Source organism: Musa acuminata, chromosome BXJ3-10 (genome assembly GCF_036884655.1).
Source record: "Musa acuminata AAA Group cultivar baxijiao chromosome BXJ3-10, Cavendish_Baxijiao_AAA, whole genome shotgun sequence".
Taxonomy (NCBI): domain Eukaryota; kingdom Viridiplantae; phylum Streptophyta; class Magnoliopsida; order Zingiberales; family Musaceae; genus Musa; species Musa acuminata.
The window spans coordinates 22,175,246-22,195,183 of record NC_088358.1 but is presented as its reverse complement, the minus strand read 5'-3'; the positions used below and the strand labels follow the sequence as shown (position 1 = coordinate 22,195,183).

General features: G+C 38.3%; 1 protein-coding gene across 1 annotated transcript; it reads right to left on the bottom strand.

The window, feature by feature from the left end:
- Positions 1-16,473: 16,473 nt before the first annotated feature.
- Positions 16,474-17,967, bottom strand: LOC135651386 (disease resistance protein RGA2-like). The gene has a single exon (XM_065171452.1). The coding sequence runs from the start codon at positions 17,965-17,967 to the stop codon at positions 16,474-16,476; it is 1,494 nt and encodes a 497-aa protein (XP_065027524.1).
- Between the last annotated feature and the right edge of the window lie 1,971 nt (positions 17,968-19,938).

Sequence of the window (19,938 nt, the reverse complement as noted above, 5' to 3'; positions counted from 1 at the left end):
ACATCAGATCTTGGCATCCAACAATCGTCAACTCGTCAATATCAGTGATGAGTCTCTGCCAACCCACGGATTGACAACGCCATAGCATCTCGTTGTTCAGCCAAATGTTCAACTTTCTCACCCTCGGGTTCAACTCCCATGTCTTCAATTTTGGGCATTGCATCAGTGTCAATTCTTCAATGTCCCATTCAACAGTTCCTTCTCTTCGTTCTCGCCTTTCTGCTAGGAATCTTAGTTCTGGCCAATTTTTTAGCAATGTTGATTCTGCCTCTTTTTCTGTTGGTTCTTCCCATTTTTCTAGCTGAGGCATTTGAGAGAAAATTAGTTTATCTAACCTTCTTATTCTCCTAGTATAACGAGTATGAAATGTTACAACAGTGATTAAATCCATGCCGCTTATCTCAACAATCTTGAGATTAACTAGCTCCCCGAGTAGTGGCAGCCTTTCGCATCTCCGGAGATTGACCAATCTGATCTCCGTCAAATTATAGAGATAGAAAGTCACATCATTCATCCATATGGGGAAGTCCTTACCAACATATGAAATGATTTCTAGTTTTGTCAAATATATAATAGGTTGGAGGCCCTCAAGTACCTGCAACGATGTGACATCAGAAGCTTTCTCGACATCATTCATATTATACCATTTCCAATGCAGTGCCAAACGTTTGAGCTTTGGTAGCATATCTTGCAACAGCATTGGAGGAGTGGAAGCATCCTTTAGTTTTGAGACGATTTGGAGATTCCACAAATCAAGTTCTTCGAGGTCTATTAGAGGTTGCAACTTTGAGATGACATCTTCAATACTACCGATTGTACCGATCGAATATCCAAATAGCATTTGGAGGTTATGCATTTGCTCTAATTCATTGTCTGTTCGTATCAAAGAGTGGCACTTGATCATATTCAGGTTTGTCAATTTTCTCAGATTATGAAAATTCTTAGGTAATTCGATGAGGCCATGACAACCTTCGAGGTCCAATTCTTGTAGATTTACAAGGCCGGTGAATGATTTGGGTAGCCTTCGAAGTCTTGCACAAAAAGCTAACTTTATGATCTGTAGACTCTTAAGATTGTGGATTCGTCCGGGTAACCTCCAAAGCTTCTCACACCAAGCTAGATTTAGAACTCGTAAATTTCGAAGGTTACATAAGGATAAAGGAAGTACCTGGATTTCACTCATAGAAAGGTTGAGGTATCTCAAGTTGAGTAACTTGCCAATCGTGTGAGGAAGTTGTTGGATCCTTGTAGCACCTAAATGTAAGATGCGTAGATGTATGAGGTTTCCAAACATGGTCGCGGGAACACCTGTGATCTGACATGACTGTTGTTTGAGAACCATCTCCTCGTCCCTGTGTAAAGATAGTGTTCTCAACTTATTATTTACTTTGGCTGATAAGATCATGGGAAATGCAGATGCACAGGAATCCACTAGTAAGTGTAGATGAAGGCATTGTTGTGGGATTGTAGAATCTCGACCAACCCTCATCCGGAAGTAGCATCGCTCCAAGGCATTGCTTATCATTTTTATTGTACTCTTTGTCGTCTCTTTGAGAAAAAAGTTGCGAAGGGGGGGGATGACAAACTGTGGAATCAACGATTGATACAAGTATGATCGTGTAAATATTAGAGAAAGATAATGTAGGAGCATCAAACTAAAATACTATTGTGGGATTGTGGAATCTCGACCGACCATCGTCCCGAAGTTAAGTCGCTCCGTGGCACTTTTCATCAATTTTGTGGATGTTGTAGGCTTTGTCTTCTCTTTGCGTGGAATGCCTTCGGCAGCGAGAACGTGCAACAAGTCAGCATGGCCGGAGATGTAATCCTGTGGAATCAACAACTGATACAGGCATTGTCGTGCAAATATTGGAGAAAGATAATGTAGGAACATCAAATTCAAATGCTGATTGGATTCTATTTGCTCCGTCCTATACAGAGCATCTTTTTCTTCTTGCCATCGACTCGTCTCGGTGTATCTAAATATCGATCCCAACATCTTAGCAGACAGAGGATACAAATTGAAATAATGATGAAGTCTCTTGGCGAATGAAACGAGCATCCTTTTCTCCTCCACCCCGGCCTGATCAGGATGGCTCAGTGCGTGTCTCATGAATAGTTGTACCCAATTGTCCTTTGATATAGTGTTAACATAGTGTCTTAAGAAACCGGGTCGTGGACGTAAAAAATATATATCATCGAGATTGTAATCACCGATGAGCATCACTAAGCTGCCCGGTTCACCCATGAGAAGGAAAAAGTACTCCAATTGAAAGAACTTGTCCTGCTCATCCAACCCAATAAAGAAGTCATCTAGGATGATTAAGTATCTGTGGCTTCCACCGATACTTATAAACAGCCAGACGTCCTCGCATGGCTCCCCAGCTATCGATCTCATAAATTCTTTGATGACCCACATGGCGTCGAAAGAAGATACTTTGGACTCATCAATCCAGACACGATGATCAAAGTGCTCGCAGACCCATGGGTGGTGGTAAACCATGCGAGCGATGGATGTCTTCCCCACCAAAAATGGGCCGGATAGGAGGAAGTACCAAAGCCCATCATCATCATGCACATAGTTGGATCGTCGTCGCCGCTTCGGTCGTCGCCGCTTCCGACCGATTTTATCTATGATTTTTTCTACTTCGTCGTCTCTTCCCACCATCTCTTCTCTCAAGATTTTGAAGTACTCTTCTTTTTCTTCTTCTTCTTCTCGTCGTGGATATGTAGAATCCATCATCTCCTTTCGAAGGCATAGCGAAGACCCTCTCCTCACGAGGTAATTCAACCTGCGTGCCTTCTCCTCCATCTCTAGTAGAATAGCATGGCGAGATGCTACTCCGTCGACGTTGGGGAAGGAGCACGGCAAGAGATTGGATGCCGCCGCTCCTCCCGGTTGCCAGCCCAGGATGCTGTGGAGCAGGTCTTCAACGTCCGCGACGGCTATCCCGACGTCGTTCACCCACTCCTCCATCTCCGGCTCCTTCAACGCTCGCATCTGGGCATCTAAGATCACCGCATTGAGGGCCCAGATGCAATCGTGAACCATCTCCAGGTGATTTTGGATTCGGAGCTCCCGTCCTTGCGCCATCAGTTCAGGCGTCGGTAGTATTTCCAATAGTACGAACTTCAAATCGGACGACACCGCCATGTATGGTTCAGATCTCACTCCTCCTTTTCTTCTTCTTTGTGTGTAGTATGTCGGGTGGGAGTCTCGGAGTTCGCTCGCCTCACCTTTTAGTGGAGCTCTATATTACTCTTGGCATCTATCTGCCTTAACCATCGAACGAACACGACCACGAGGACGTACCCCGCCATTGTAACGCACACCTTTAATCAAGCTCTTTATTCGGTTTCTTCTCGAGAAAGTTGCACGCAAGAATAAAGGTTGTGCCACTAATACCACCAACACATACTTGTAATCTACCTTACCATAAGCACAAGAGACAAATCAAGAATCTCCATCGTCCCAAGCAAGCTCCCAGTTAGTTAGTCGCTTTATTGTTCTCCATGGTCTTCATTCCGCGGCATTCATGCAAACAGCATTCTCTATCTCGTGCAAGCTGTAAAGGAAAAGCTATAAAGAAGAGGTTGTCGGATGCAAGATCACTTCAATTAATTTATCGCAAAAGATAAAGTTGATTGTTGTTGAACTCCTTGTATTTTAGTTGATTCAATCCGACCTTGATACTGTATGATGAAGAAATACAGTATTTAGTTTGAAGAAATACATATAATGTTTGTCCAGAAATAAAGAAAGATGAATAGTGAGATTTACATCATACATACCTACAACCATGTAGCAAAAGAATGATATAAAATTTCCTTTCAACATCTATAACAAGATTTATGGTTTTTTATTAACACCTCGTCGAAACTTATGGGAATGCCTGCTGAATGTTGTTACTTTTATTGATGCGTATCTACTAAAAATTGATGGCGTTGAAATTAGTATAATGAGAGATGAAGTTTTCTCATTCGTGATGTTCTAGAGAAAGTTTTATAATATTTATATAATTTTTTGACTCTGATAAGATTGTCAATTGATTCTACAAACCTAACATCACTTGAAACGTATGAAAATTTGATAGCATAAAAGAGAAATATTAATTTATTAAAAATAAAATTTATTAATATACTCCAAAATCATGCATAGAGAGATAATGAAAAGATTGACTTATGAAGATAAGGTCAGGATTCTTTTAGCAACTGATGTATTAATAAGACATTAGAGTGAAAATAAAGCAAATAAAGCAATGCTTATATCCAATAAGATATGCCTACCAAAAGCTTGACTTATGGCTACACCAAACAAGGTCTATATAATGTTACGATAATAGTTTTATCTTATCATCTCTACCTCACAATAACTACTTGAGGTAAAGTGCTCCTACAATATCATTTTAATTAGAAGAACATATAGGCACAAAAATAACAAGAAATGTAAGAAGAGGTCAGAATTAAGTAATGAAACATTAAACAAAAATAATAACACATGTCTTGACCTTTTATGTTGCCAATGATCCACAATCAAACCAGGCTGGCTCCATAGTATTTTTGAATCCAACATTCGTCTGTTGGTTGTTCTGTCACTTGGACCCATGTGTGGTTCATAATATACAAACATTGATCATGGAGAGGTAAAGGAATATGGTGGTTACCTTCTTCCTTGAGGTCGTCTGCACACCACCGTTTTACAGACTAATTAAATTACATAAGCTTAATACTATTTTGTGTTCTTTACCGTCTTATATGTCTAAAGCTCAACTCACAAGATTTTGAACTTTTAAAACTCACAAGTATTTTATGCATTTGGAAAAAAAAATTTCTTCGATAAAATCTTTTATCTAACGAAATAAGAGATATAAGATACAAACATTTAGCAGATAAAAGGATGTGAGTATTTATGCATTTAGAAAAATTCCTCCCTCAGACTATGTTTTGAATTCTCAACGTCTTTTTCTTTTTCATACACGATGATATTGGAAAGAAAAAAAAGCCTATATCTGATCGATCTCATCGAGTCATCAAAATTAATCCAATCACATCTGTTTCTTTTTCCTTTCACGTAAAATGCTCTCTCTCCCTCTCTCTCTCTGTCTCTCTTGGTCATCGTCATCGGTTGTCCTACGTGCATGCATACATGCGGTTTATGATCAAGGCAGCCACGAAACACGAGCACATGAAGGTGGCCACGAGGAGGGAGCAGCTCATGCATGCAACCGGAGATCACCGCTGCGATCACGTCCAATGGAGACATGCATTTTGGCCTGCCTGCCTCCGCCGTTGCGTACCCCCAGTTCCTTCTCTACCACCTCCTATAGTTCAAATTATCGACATCGATCGACATGTTTAATCTACCTAAACTTGTAAATTACATGTTTTTGTTCTCTCGACGTTCCACTCAAACCTACGTTTTAGATTTGACTACAAAATTCTACCACCCATTAAGCATTACTTTCTCCTTTCACTCGGCATGCATCTCCTTGTAACTAATGTAGTTATAGACTTCAAAATGCAGAACGACCTCGACATTTGTCTTGCTGATTTAATTAATCACCTCACATGGGTTGTTTCATGTGAATCCAACTGCACTAGTTCATCTTAGTGTTCATATTTTGTTCGATCTAATATAATGAATCACGTTCGGGCTCGATTTTATCATGTTTATTTCTTCTTGGCTGACCTAAGAGGAATTGATCCATCGACACAACCTCTTAAAGAAGGATGGTGACTCGTACAACTCATAGCCCACACCCAGTGTTGGACTACTTTGAAGGCATTACATTTCTCCCACTTGAATTCACACCTATATCTTACACAAGTGAACATAACTCGTTGTTGTACGTATAGCCCTTCATACTCTTGCCACTATCTATGGTGTTTGTTAAGTTCTAACTAATTGGGATTGATTACATGAATCTTTTTATCGTACATTAACTTTTATATTCTTCCTTTGATGCTATTATTAAGAAATAATGAGTACCCAATAACTCATGTACTAATCATCCGAACATGACCTGATGTTTGCATGATTATTAAGTTTGTGAGAATGCGATAGAAATTAATTATATTCACAAAAGCATCTAATTTCTTGATGTCTGCATCCAACGATTCCTATCGTCAAGATAGGTGGTGGCATGTTTAACTCTGCATGGGGCACATCCAACAGATGACAAGACTCTCGTTGTATCATAAGTCAAATGAATTAGAATTAATATATATTAAATTAGACATTAATTCAATCCAAAAATTTAAGTTGGATCAAACATCACTCATCTTTTTTAATTTTTAGCCATATTAGATTATTCTATCTGTTTATCCTTTTTCGTTTTATTCAGTGAATATTTTTAAAATTTTTATTTATATGTTTTTATATTTTCAACATCTTTTCCTATTTATATGTTTGAATATTTTAAATAACTTTTCGTATTCAAGTGTGGGTTGTTTTCCCCTTACCCTAAAGGGTCCTTCGTCAGAAGCTACAAAGGTCACCCTGCTTTCCCTTCTCCTTCCACACTTCTGGCTTTGGTCCTCATCCGCTGGTTTTAGTAGATGGCCAGCTGAAGGCCCAGTGCCTCAGATGAGGAGCTCAGAGAGCTCATCGCCAGGCTCCAATCCGGTCTTCCCGAGACACGCCGTCAAGGCAGGAAAGCAGTAAGTGTTCCTCCTGTATCTTAAACACCCGACTTGTGCTGCGTGTTATGTGAGCTGAGACCTCGATGATGTGCAAGCTTCAGCTCCATCGTGTAACGGTTATTATTAAATATCTTATTTAATAATAATGTAATCGTTCTCATTAAGATTCATAATTCATCATCATGAATTTCTTCATTTATTATTGTTTAAATGATTTCAGTTTCTTATTCTTTATGCATGAAACCGTTATTATTAAATTAAATATTTAATATCATTAAGTTCTTCATTATGGTCCAAACGTTACAAATTTGAATTAATTCTTGAACGTTATGAGTTGGTGATGATAAATGTTCTTGATGGGAGAACATCTATATATACATGAGGATTTTGGTCCCTTGGCTTAACAATCTCTTTGAAGCGAAAGGCTTTCCTACACCATCTAAAGCGAGAGTTCAGAGCCGAGAAGAACCAAAGTTCAAGAAGAAATCTCTGCAGAAATTCTTGGCGACAATGGCTGGAGGTACGCTATTTCGTTTCCGCATTAGTTTTATTGTGTTTCTATTACAATGATTTAGAAACACAAATTGGCTTCATTAAAATTTCTTACATTTGGTATCAGAGCCGAATGACATCTGCCTTGATATGAAAAAGTTTTCATTTTTATGCCATGAAAATGATTTGATTTTGGTTTCTTCTTGGAAACTTGTTGATATATTTTGTTGAAAATCATGAGAAAATATCATTTTTCAACATTTTTAGTTAGTAAAATGCTCATATTATGTATGCATATTTAGTTGTATTAAATTATGTTTAAGAGCAAATTTTTTATGTTTAAAATGTCTAGTGATCCATATAATCTTAATTAATTAAGAATTAGCCACAACATCCTTAATTAATTAAAATTATATATAAAGTTAAAATAAGGATCACATAAGTAATTAGACATCATATTGTGATTGATTATATTTCGTATAATAATTGTTATCCCACAGGATCTTTTATTATATTTAATATAATTAATTAGGATAAAATATCAGATTATTTTCATAATTTACCCACAGGGATTATGAATTGGAATATAATTTGATAGTTTTATCATGAAGACCATATGAATCTATTTGAATTAAGAATTTAGCCCACAGGCAATTTTTATGTCATGAGATTCATATTTTTGGCATGTTTCACATTGGTAAAACATGTAATTTAGTCTATTAAACTTCAAATTTTGACATAAGCATGTTTGATTTTATGCAGTTTCTCAAACTGTTAATTTCTCTGATATTTGATATGATATTCCCGAACTTAGTGGTGATAACTATAAGATATGGAAGGAGAGGGTTCTCCTCCATTTAGGGTGGATGGATATCGATTATGCTATCAGAAAAGACGAACCACCTATAGTCACTGATACCAGCACTCTAACTGAGATCGCGTTATATGAGCGATGGGAGCGATCCAATCGGCTTAGTGTGATGTTTATCAAAACTAAGATAACTGCTGGCATACGTGGTTCTATTGACCAGTATGAAAATGTCCGAGACTTGCTAAAGGCTATCGATGAACAATTCATCACTTCGGATAAGGCACTAGCAAGCACCCTTATTATGAAATTTTCATCCCTTAGACTCACCAACATAAAGGGTGTGCGTGAGCATATAATGCAAATGCGAGATATTGCGGCTCAACTTAAGAAACTTGAGGTTAATATGTCAGAATCCTTCTTGGTGCACTATATTCTGAACACCCTTCCACCTCAATATAGCCCTTTTAAAATTTCATACAATACACATAAGGACAAATGGTCAATTAATGAATTAATGACCATGTGTGTTCAAGAAGAAGAGAGGCTAGTAATGGAATTGGGTGAGAGTGCATTGATGGTAACCACTCGAGGGAAGAACAAAACTAACAAACATCAAGCCAATCAAAAAGCTTATCAGCAGGGAAAAGGTAAAATACCACCCTAAGCTGATATCAAGAAAGAAGCAAGGTGTTTCTTTTGTAAAAGAAAAGGACACATGAAGAAGGAATGTACGAAATTTCAACAATGGCTTGAAAAGAAAGGTAAACCAACCTCATATGTATGTTATGAATCTAATATGGTCAATGTTAATATTAACACCTAGTGGATTGACTCTGGATCAACAATCCATATTGCAAACTCTTTGCAGGGTATGCAAAACCTAAGGAAGCCAGTGGGAAGTGAGCAAAGCATCTTATCAGGAAATAAGATGGGCTCACATGTGGAAGCAATTGGAACATGCATTTTAACTTTAAGTAGTGGTTTTGTTTTAAAATTGGAAAGAACCTTTTATGTACTAAGTTTCTCACGAAACTTAATTTCTTTATCTAGACTCGTACCATTTGGATATTCCTTTAATTTTAAAGACGCATCATTTCATTTATTATATAAATCTGATTGTGTTGGGAATGGTATTTTGTCTGACAGTCTTTACCGTATTTTATTACAAAATGATAATACTCAAGGTTCAATGCATGTTCACGCTGGCATTAAGAGGTGTAATATTAATGAGGACTCCTCTATATTATGGCATCGGAGATTAGGACATATCTCCATAGAGAGAATTAAAAGATTAGTTAAAGATGGGGTGCTTAGTACTATTGATTTTACTAATTTTAAGACTTGTGTGGACTGTATTAAAGAAAAACAGACCAATAAGTCCAAAAGGGGTGCTAATAGGAGTTCAGACTTATTAGAAATAATTCATACTAATATATGTTGTCCAGACATGGACATACATGGTCAGAAATACTTCATCTCCTTTATAGATGATTACTCACGATATATGTATATATATTTGCTTCATAATAAAAATGAAGCATTGGATGCCTTCAAAGTCTTTAAGGCTGAAGTTGAGAATCAATGTGGTAAGCAAATTAAAATTGTGAGATCAGATAGAGGTGGAGAATATTATGGTAGATATACTGAAAATGGACAAGCACCTGGTCCTTTTGCTAAGTTTCTTCAAGAACATGGGATTATTGCCCAATACACTATGCCTGGTTCTCCAGACCAGAATGGTGTTGCAGAAAGAAGAAACCGAACATTATTGGACATGGTGCGGAGTATGCTTAGCAACTCCAATCTTCCTAAGTTCTTGTGGACTGAAGCATTAAAAATGGCTGTGTATATATTAAACCAAGTTCCAACTAAGGCTGTCCAAAAGACACCATTTGAACTATGGAAATGTTGGAAACCAAGTTTGCGACATATGTGCGTTTTGGGATGTCCGTCTGAAGTCATGATATATAATCCACAAGAGAAGAAACTGGATCCGAGGACTATTAGTGGGTATTTCATTGGATATACCGAAAAGTCCAAAGGTTACAAGTTCTATTGTCCATCTCACACAACTAGGATTGTGGAATCAAGAAACGCTAAATTTCTTGAGGATGATGTGATTAGTGGGAGCGATCATTTCAGGAACATAGTTTCCGCACATGATCATATAGAATCTCAACCTTCCACATCAAATGATAGATTGGTTATAGTTCATAGCACTCCTCAAGTACAAACTAGTGCTGAACAACCAATCATTGAAATTCCACAAGTTGTTGATAGTATTCTAATAGATCAAGCAGTTCAGGAATTACAACAAGCTCCTGAACAACTAGTTGAACCACAAGTTCCTCAAGGAACCATTGGTACAACATTAAGAAGATTTACTAGAAATAAAAGATCAGTAATTCTTAGTGATTATGTTGTATATCTACAAGAATCTGACTATAATATTGGAGCCAAAAATGATCCTGAAACATTTTCACAAGCCATGAGTTGCAAAGAGTCAAATTTGTGGCATGATGCTATGAAAGAAGAGATGAATTCCATGATGAGCAACGGAGTCTGGGATCTTGTAGAGTTGCCTAATGAAGCAAAGGTTATTGGTTGCAAATGAGTCTTTAAAACTAAGAAAGATTCGTTAGGCAACATTGAGAGATACAAGGCAAGACTTGTTGCAAAGGGATTTACTCAAAAAGAGGGAATCGATTATACGGAGACATTTTCTCCTGTATCTAAGAAAGATTCTCTATGTATTATTTTAGCATTAGTTGCTCATTTTGACCTTGAGTTGCAACAAATGGATGTGAAAACAGTATTTCTTAATGGAGATCTAGAGGAAGAGGTTTATATGAAACAACCTAAAGGTTTCTCCTCTAGTGTTGGTGAGGACTTGGTTTGCAAGCTTAGGAAGTCTATATACGGCTTAAAACAAGCCTCCCGCCAATGGTATTTTAAATTTCATGAAGTGATTTCTTCATTCGGATTTGTTGAAAATCTCATGGATCAATGCATATACTAGAAGGTTAGTGGGAGTAAAATATGTTTCCTTGTTTTATACGTAGATGATATTTTGCTTGCAACCAATGATAAGGATTTGCTGCATGAGATGAAACAATTTCTTTCTAAAAATTTTGACATGAAGGATATGGGTGAAGCATCTTATGTCATTGGCATTAAGATCTATAGAGATAGACCTCGAGGCATTTTAGGTCTATCACAAGAAACCTATATCGATAAACTTTTAGAAAGATTTCGGATGAAAGATTGTTCACCAAGTGTTGCTCCCATTGTGAAAGGTGATAGGTTCAATTTGAACCAATGCCCAAAGAACAATTTTGAAAGGGAATCAATGAAAAACATCCCATATGCTTCTGTCGTAGGAAGCCTTATGTATGCTCAGGTCTGTACTAGACTTGATATTGCATTTATTGTGGGGATGCTAGGTCGATATCAGAGTAATCCAGGTATGGACCACTGGAGAGCTGCAAAGAAAGTGATGAGATATCTACAAGGAACCAAAGATTACATGCTTATGTATAGACATACAGACAATCTGGATGTGATTGGTTACTCAGATTCAGACTTCGCCGGTTGTGTTGATTCTCGTAAATCAACATCAGGATATATTTTTATGATGGCCGGTGGAGCTATTTCTTGGAGAAGCGCTAAGCAGACCTTGACTGCTACTTCTACCATGGAAGCTGAGTTTGTCTCCTGCTTTGAGGCTACTTCACATGGTGTATGGCTTAAGAGTTTCATTTCTGGGCTTAGAATCATGGATTCTATTTCTAGGCCATTAAGAATTTTCTGTGACAATTCAGCTGCTGTCTTTATGGCTAAAAACAATAAAAGTGGAAGTCGAAGTAAACACATCGACATTAAGTATTTAGCCATAAGAGAACGTGTAAAAAAAAAAAAAAAGGAAAGTGGTCATTGAGCACATTAGCACTGAATTGATGATTGCTGATCCTTTGACTAAAGGCATGCCACCTCTAAAATTCAAGGATCATGTAAAGAAAATGGGACTTAGTTCCACTTTGTAATGATATTGAAACTCTTATATATTGTGAAATTTTCTCATTTATGTGCACATTATTTTGAGAAAATATATTGTTATTGGACCAAGAATAAACATAAGGTTTATTCATAAAGTAATATTACCACATTAAGATTAAGAAACTAAATACATCGTGATACATGGATGATAATACTCGCTCATAGAGGACTTATCGCTATGATTCATGTATTTATTTCTTAAGAAAGTTGTTCGAGAAAGATTAATTCAAATTATTAAGATAAACGTATGGACCAAGTGGGAGAATGTAACGGTTATTATTAAATATCTTATTTAATAATAATGTAATCGTTCTCATTAAGATTCATAATTCATCATCATGAATTTCTTCATTTATTATTGTTTAAATGATTTCAGTTTCTTATTCTTTATGCATGAAACCGTTATTATTAAATTAAATATTTAATATCATTAAGTTCTTCATTATGGTACAAACGTTACAAATTTGAATTAATTCTTGAACGTTATGAGTTGGTGATGATAAATGTTCTTGATGGGAGAACATCTATATATACATGAGGATTTTGGTCCCTTGGCTTAACAATCTCTTTGAAGCGAAAGGCTTTCCTACACCATCTAAAGCAAGAGTTCAGAGCCGAGAAGAACCAAAGTTCAAGAAGAAATCTCTGCAGAAATTCTTGGCGACAATGGCTGGAGGTACGCTATTTCGTTTCCGCATTAGTTTTATTGTGTTTCTATTACAATGATTTAGAAACACAAGTTGGCTTCATTAAAATTTCTTACACACCGCTACTAAAGGAGACGTGCGAGTACATTAAGAGCCTTCACCGAGAGGTCGACTAACTCAGCGACCGCCTGTCAGAGCTGGTGGCAACCATGGACGTGAACGGCGCACAGGCTGAGACCCTGCGGAGCCTCTTCCGTTCCTGACCACCTTCTGCTTCATCTACTCAGCTCGGCAGAGAGCGGCATCGCCATACATGTAGAACGTACCTTAATCCATATCAGCTCTTACGACTGTAGGTAGTATTTGCTTATATTTTCATACCGTACATTCACTGTGAAGGTCCGGCTCGAGTTGCTTCATCTATAGAAGACCCGAGTGGCCACTACTTAGAACGATCATTCATGTACGCCATGCGACTTGTACTTGGTCTCCATGTATAGTTTATTCTTTCCATTTTAGTTCAGCTTCGAAGGAAGAGAAGTTAAAAAGAAGGAACGAGCAAAGTACAGTAGTGGCGATGAAGGCTAGCTAAGCTACAGTCGGTTGACATGCGCCCCCATGCACTTCGGGGTGGGTACTTATCCGACCACTACATAATCTCCAAAAAGGACTTGACATTGAGACCACACCGGAATACTCGAAATCAAGATCGGATAAGGTAGGATCGATGGCCACTATAGGGAGTAGATCACGTTAAATTGTAGATGGCACTTTCTTCATTGATGTCTATTCGGATCCAACGGCCCAAAGGATTTCATCCACCTGGACCCACGTTCTTTAGAATTATTTTCATTAATTCGAGTTTGAATCAAAGGAGAGTACCACTAAATATTCTTAAATATATAATATGAGAAGCTAATAGACTTGACGTATTCTAAATTCAACTCAGATATGGAGTTCAAACTGATAGTTTTTGTCACTTGAGCGGTTCTAACATATTGAAATGGTTGACACCATGCATCACTCGGTCGTCTCCCAACAGAACCATAGTGGCATAAGAAAAACATGATTGTTTTGTGTAGCTTCCGCCTAATGGCATAATCAATCACTAAAACAAAATATATCTTTATCTCCGGGTTTTAGCTATACATCTGTGCGGTTCTAATCACATCATATTTATATTTATGGTTATAAACCATAACAACGAATGTCGTCCATAACTTGTTATACCAATCGCAAATAGAAGTTGATATATTATTATGGTCACCAATCACAGTAATAGATATTTCAGGCATCGCAAAAATCAATTGCAATAAAATGATAACCGCAGTAATAGATAAGTTGATGTAAATGGTTTTACATCACACTAATAGACAATTTTGACCATAAGAATATACAGTTTTACATCCCAAACTAAAACCACAATAATAAATGGTTTCATCCTATGGTTAACAAGTGCAACATTAGACATTTTCAACATACATTCAACCACCTAAAGTAAGTAGTAGGTTTTTCAGCTTATAGTTAATCAACAACCACAGTAATATTATAATAGATGATTTAAAAACAACAGCAATAGGCATCAACGATGTTGTTTAATCAACTATATCAATTACATCAAATAGGTTCAATTTCATATACACATTCCCATATAGAATCAATTGCATAGGAGTTTATTATCGCAGAATATCAAACGATTGCTCATTTGTTTCTCTCTCGATGCATAGCGTGACACCATCGATGGGACAACATCATGCATGCACGCATGCATATGGAGTACTTCATTTGTATTGCAACAAACAGAGATCAGATAAAGAAGTATAAAGAGGGCATAGCAAAGAGCTAAAATATTTGTATGTATACCAGGTTGTAGCTGCAGAGATTAGAGCAAGACGGGGAACAATGCTGAAGATTCAGATGGGGGTGACTTCAGGTGGAAATCATTAGAACCGTAGCTTGGGACAACTACGAAGTTGTAGTCGAAGATGTGGCCGTGTTTTGAGTTGCAGTGGTTTGTATGACAGCTCAGTGCAACCAGATATAAACAAAGATTTTAGACCTCCGATTTCTACCAGCCAATTTGGTAAAGAGATCAATTTTTTGCAGCTAATAATGGTCAACTGTCTGACTTCTCGACTCGACCGTAAAACTGGTGGCAGACACATCAGCTCTTGGCATCCAACAATCGTCAACTCGTCGATACGGCTGATGAGTCTCTGCCAACCCACGGATTGACAACGCCATAGCATTTCGTTGTTCAACCAAATGTTCAACTTTCTCACGCTCGGGTACACCTCCCATGTCTTGAATTTTGGGCATTGCATCAGTGTCAATTCTTCAATGTCCCATTCAACATTTCCTTCTCTTCGTTCTCGCCCTTCTGCTAGGAATCTTAGTTCTGGCCAATTTTTTAGCCATGTTGATTCTGCCCCTTCTTCTGTTGGTTCTTCCCATTTTTCTAGCTGAGGCATTTCAGAGAAAATTAGTTTATCTAACCTTCTTATTCTCCTAGTATAACGAGTATGAAATGTTACAACAGTGATTAAATCCATGCCGCTTATCTCAACAATCTTGAGATTAACTAGCTCCCCGAGTAGTGGCAGCCTTTCGCATCTCCGGAGATTGACCAATCTGATCTCCGTCAAATTATAGAGATAGAAAGTCACATCATTCATCCATATGGGGAAGTCCTTACCAACATATGAAATGATTTCTAGTTTTGTCAAATATATAATAGGTTGGAGGCCCTCAAGTACCTGCAACGATGTGACATCAGAAGCTTTCTCGACATCATTCATATTATACCATTTCCAATGCAGTGCCAAACGTTTGAGCTTTGGTAGCATATCTTGCAACAGCATTGGAGGAGTGGAAGCATCCTTTAGTTTTGAGACGATTTGGAGATTCCACAAATCAAGTTCTTCGAGGCCTATTAGAGGTTGCAACTTTGAGATGACATCTTCGATACTACCAATTGTACTGATAGAATATCCAAATAGCAATTGGAGGTTATGCATTTGCTCTAATTCATTGTCTGTTCGTATCAAAGAGTGGCACTTGATCATATTCAGGTTTGTCAATTTTCTCAGATTATGAAAATTCTTGGGTAATTCGATGAGGTCATGACAACCTTCGAGGTCCAATTCTTGTAGATTTACAAGGCCGGTGACGGATTTGGGCAGCCTTCGAAGCCTTGCACAAAAAGCTAACTTTATGATCTGTAGACTCTTAAGATTGTGGATTCGTCTGGGTAACCTCCAAAGCTTCTCACACCAAGCTAGATTTAGAACTCGTAAATTTCGAAGGTTACATAAGGATAAAGGAAGTACCTGGATTTCACTCATAGAAAGGTTAAGGTATCTCAAGTTGAGTAACTTGCCAATCGTGTGAGGAAGTTGTTGGATCCTCGTAGCACCTAAATGTAAGATGCGTAGATGTATGAGGTTTCCAAACATGGTTGCGGGAACACCTGTGATCTGACATGACTGTTGTTTGAGAACCATCTCCTCGTCCCTGTGTAAAGATAGTGTTCTCAACTTATTATTTACTTTGGCTGATAAGGTCATGGGAAATGCAGATGCACAGGAATCCACTAGTAAGTGTAGATGAAGGCATTGTTGTGGGATTGTAGAATCTCGACCAACCCTCATCCGGAAGTAGCATCGCTCCAAGGCATTGCTTATCATTTTTATTGTACTCTTTGTCGTCTCTTTGAGAAAAAAGTTGCGAAGGGGGGGGATGACAAACTGTGGAATCAACAATCGATACAAGTACGATCGTGTAAATATTAGAGAAAAGATAATGTAGGAGCATCAAACTAAAATACTATTGTGGGATTGTGGAATCTCGACCGACCATCGTCCCGAAGTTAAGTCGCTCCGAGGCACTTTTCATCAATTTTGTGGATGTTGTAGGCTTTGTCTTCTCTTTGCGTGGAATGCCTTCGGCAGCGAGCACGTGCAACAAGTCAGCATGGCCGGAGATGTAATCCTGTGGAATCAACAACTGATACAGGCATTGTCGTGCAAATATTGGAGAAAGATAATGTAGGAACATCAAATTCAAATGCTGATTGGATTCTATTTGCTCCGTCCTATACAGGGCATCTTTTTCTTCTTGCCATCGACACGTCTCAGTGTATCTAAATATCGATCCCAACATCTTAGCAGACAGAGGATACAAATTGAAATAATGATGAAGTCTCTTGGCGAATGAAACTAGCATCCTTTTCTCCTCCACCCCGGCCTCATCAGGATGGCTCAGTGCGTGTCTCATGAATAGTTGTACCCAATTGTCCTTTGATATAGTGTTAACATAGTGTCTTAAGAAACCGGGTCGTGGACGTAAAAAATATATATCATCGAGATTGTAATCACCGATGAGCATCACTAAGCTGCCCGGTTCACCCATGAGAAGGAAAAAGTGCTCCAATTGCAAGAACTTGTCCTGATCATCCAACCCAATAAAGAAGTCATCTAGGATGATTAAGTATCTGTGGCTTCCACCGAATCGATCATAAAACAGCCAGACGTCCTCGCATGGCTCCCCAGCAATCGATCTCATAAATTCTTTGATGATCCACATGGCGTCGAAAGAAGATACTTTGGACTCATCAATCCAGACACGATGATCAAAGTGCTCGCAGACCCATGGGTGGTGGTAAACCATGCGAGCGATGGATGTCTTCCCCACCAAAAATGGGCCGGATAGGAGGAAGTACCAAAGCCCATCATCATCATGCACATAGTTGGATCGTCGTCGCCGCTTCGGTCGTCGCCGCTTCCGACCGATTTTATCTATGATTTTTTCTACTTCGTTGTCTCTTCCCACCATCTCTTCTCTCAAGATTTTGAAGTACTCTTCTTTTTCTTCTTCTTCTTCTCGTCGTGGATATGTAGAATCCATCATCTCCTTTCGAAGGCATAGCGAAGACCCTCTCCTCACGAGGTAATTCAACCTGCGTGCCTTCTCCTCCATCTCTAGTAGAATAGCATGGCGAGATGCTACTCCGTCGACGTTGGGGAAGGAGCACGGCAAGAGGTCGGATGCCGCCGCTCCCCTCGGTTGCCAGCCCAGGATGCTGTGGAGCAGGTCTTCAACGTCCGCGACGGCTATCCCGACGTCGTTCACCCACTCCTCCATCTCCGGCTCCTTCAACGCTCGCATCTGGGCATCTAAGATCACCGCATTGAGGGCCCAGATGCAATCGTGAACCATCTCCAGGTGATTTTGGATACGGAGCTCCCGTCCTTGGGCCATCAGTTCAGGCGTCGGTAGTATTTCCAATAGTACGAACTTCAAATCGGACGACACCGCCATGTATGGTTCAGATCTCACTCCTCCTTTTCTTCTTCCTTTTGTGTAGTATGTCGGGTGAGAGTCTCGGAGTTCGCTCGCCTCACCTTTTAGTGGAGCTCTATATTACTCTTGGCATCTATCTGCCTTAACCATCGAACGAACACGACCACGAGGACGTACCCCGCCATTGTAACGCACACCTTTAATCAAGCACTTTATTCGGTTTCTTCTCGAGAAAGTTGCACGCAAGAATAAAGGTTGTGCCACTAATACCACCAACACATACTTGTAATCTACCTTACCATAAGCACAAGAGACAAATCAAGAATCTCCATCGTCCCAAGCAAGCTCCCAGTTAGTCGCTTTATTGTTCTCCATGGTCTTCTTTCCGCGGCTTTCATGCAAACAGCATTCTCTATCTCGTGCAAGCTGTAAAGGAAAAGCTAAAAAGAAGAGGTTGTTGGATGCAAGATCACTTCAATTAATTTATCGCAAAAGATAAAAGTTGATTGTAGTTGAACTCTTTGTATTTTAGTTGATTCAATCCGACCTCCATACTGTATGATGAAGGATCCATCCGGTAGAAATACATATAATATCTATCTAGTTTAAACTAAATTTGAACTCATTGTATTTAGTTTGAAGAAATACATATAATGTTTGTGGAGAAATAAAGAAAGATGAATAGTGAGATTTACATCATGCATACCTACAACCATGTAGCAAAAGAATGACATAAAATTTCCTTTCAACATCTATAACAAGATTTATGGTTTTTTATTAACACCTCGTCGAAACTTATGGGAATGCCTGCTGAATGTTGTTACTTTTATTGATGTGCATCTACTAAAAATTTATGAGAGATGAAAAATATGCTGCACAATCATGTTAAGGTGAACCTACTGAGGCACAAATGCCAGGTCGAACCTACATTGCCTGTCATGTCCACCATGGTCTCACCACGGTTCTGACCTAAAGGTAAAGAAAATATTTTGGTTGATTCCCAGTTTCATCTCAATCTATGTAATTACACTGATGCTTCTGCTTTGTTTATGGTGACTAATGCTAATACAAAAAGCGAACCAAGAATGAAAAAAAAAAAAATGAGAATACAACAAACAGCAAGAAAGGTTGACTTATGAAAAACAAAAAAGAAAAGATCCTTGCTCTGCAACAAAATCCGCATGAAGAGCCTCTGCTCTTCTAGGAATTAAATCCATATCTGGTTCTTCCTCCCTCCCTTTGTAGCTGAGCATTGATTCGAGGAGTCTCTGGTGGTCAAGCTGTCTGTTCCTACCTTCCAAGCTTAGTATGAGACTGAAGAATCTAAAATTATCTTCTCAAAGTACCGGTGAAGAATGATCTACCAACTTATGATGGAACAATTTGCCAATTGCTCTCCGCTCACAATCCTGTGGCAGAGGAAAGATGGTGAGTTCCAAATGATCAAACATGGCATTTGTTTGCGTATATTGTACTCTTTTTTCCAGAGAAATGTTATGACCAGCTGTATTAAATGATCTATTATGACACTAAAGAACTACAATTGATTCTTTACTTTCATCCCTTACTACAGTCTTCCAGAATAGTCCAAGGCTACTTTGACAACTTTGTATTCTCTATCAGGAAAAATATTTTGTCATGGATTATCTTCCTCATCGATATAGACTAAAACAATCAGGGAAGATTAAATTGTGATCTATCATAGTGCTGTACTAAACAGATATATATTCTTACGACTATCTTAAACAAGCATTGGAGACAGTCCATTAAATTTGCTTTTAATGAGAGAAAAGAATGTGAAAAACCAGAAGGCACTTGAAATAACCAAACTATAGAACCAATATTTTAATCTGTTACAAATGTAGTAACGATCAGAAAGAAAACAGACTTTGTTAGCTATATATATTAATCAGGAGAAGCTCTCACGTGTGCTCGAGACAAGAATGAAACAACTTAAAGGTGTCTTGTGAGTAATAAAAGAAGATACAT

Coding starts and splice junctions, on each gene's coding strand:
- LOC135651386 (XM_065171452.1), bottom strand. CDS start 17,967: ATGGCGGTGTCGTCCGATTTGAAGTTCGTACTATTGGAAATACTACCG.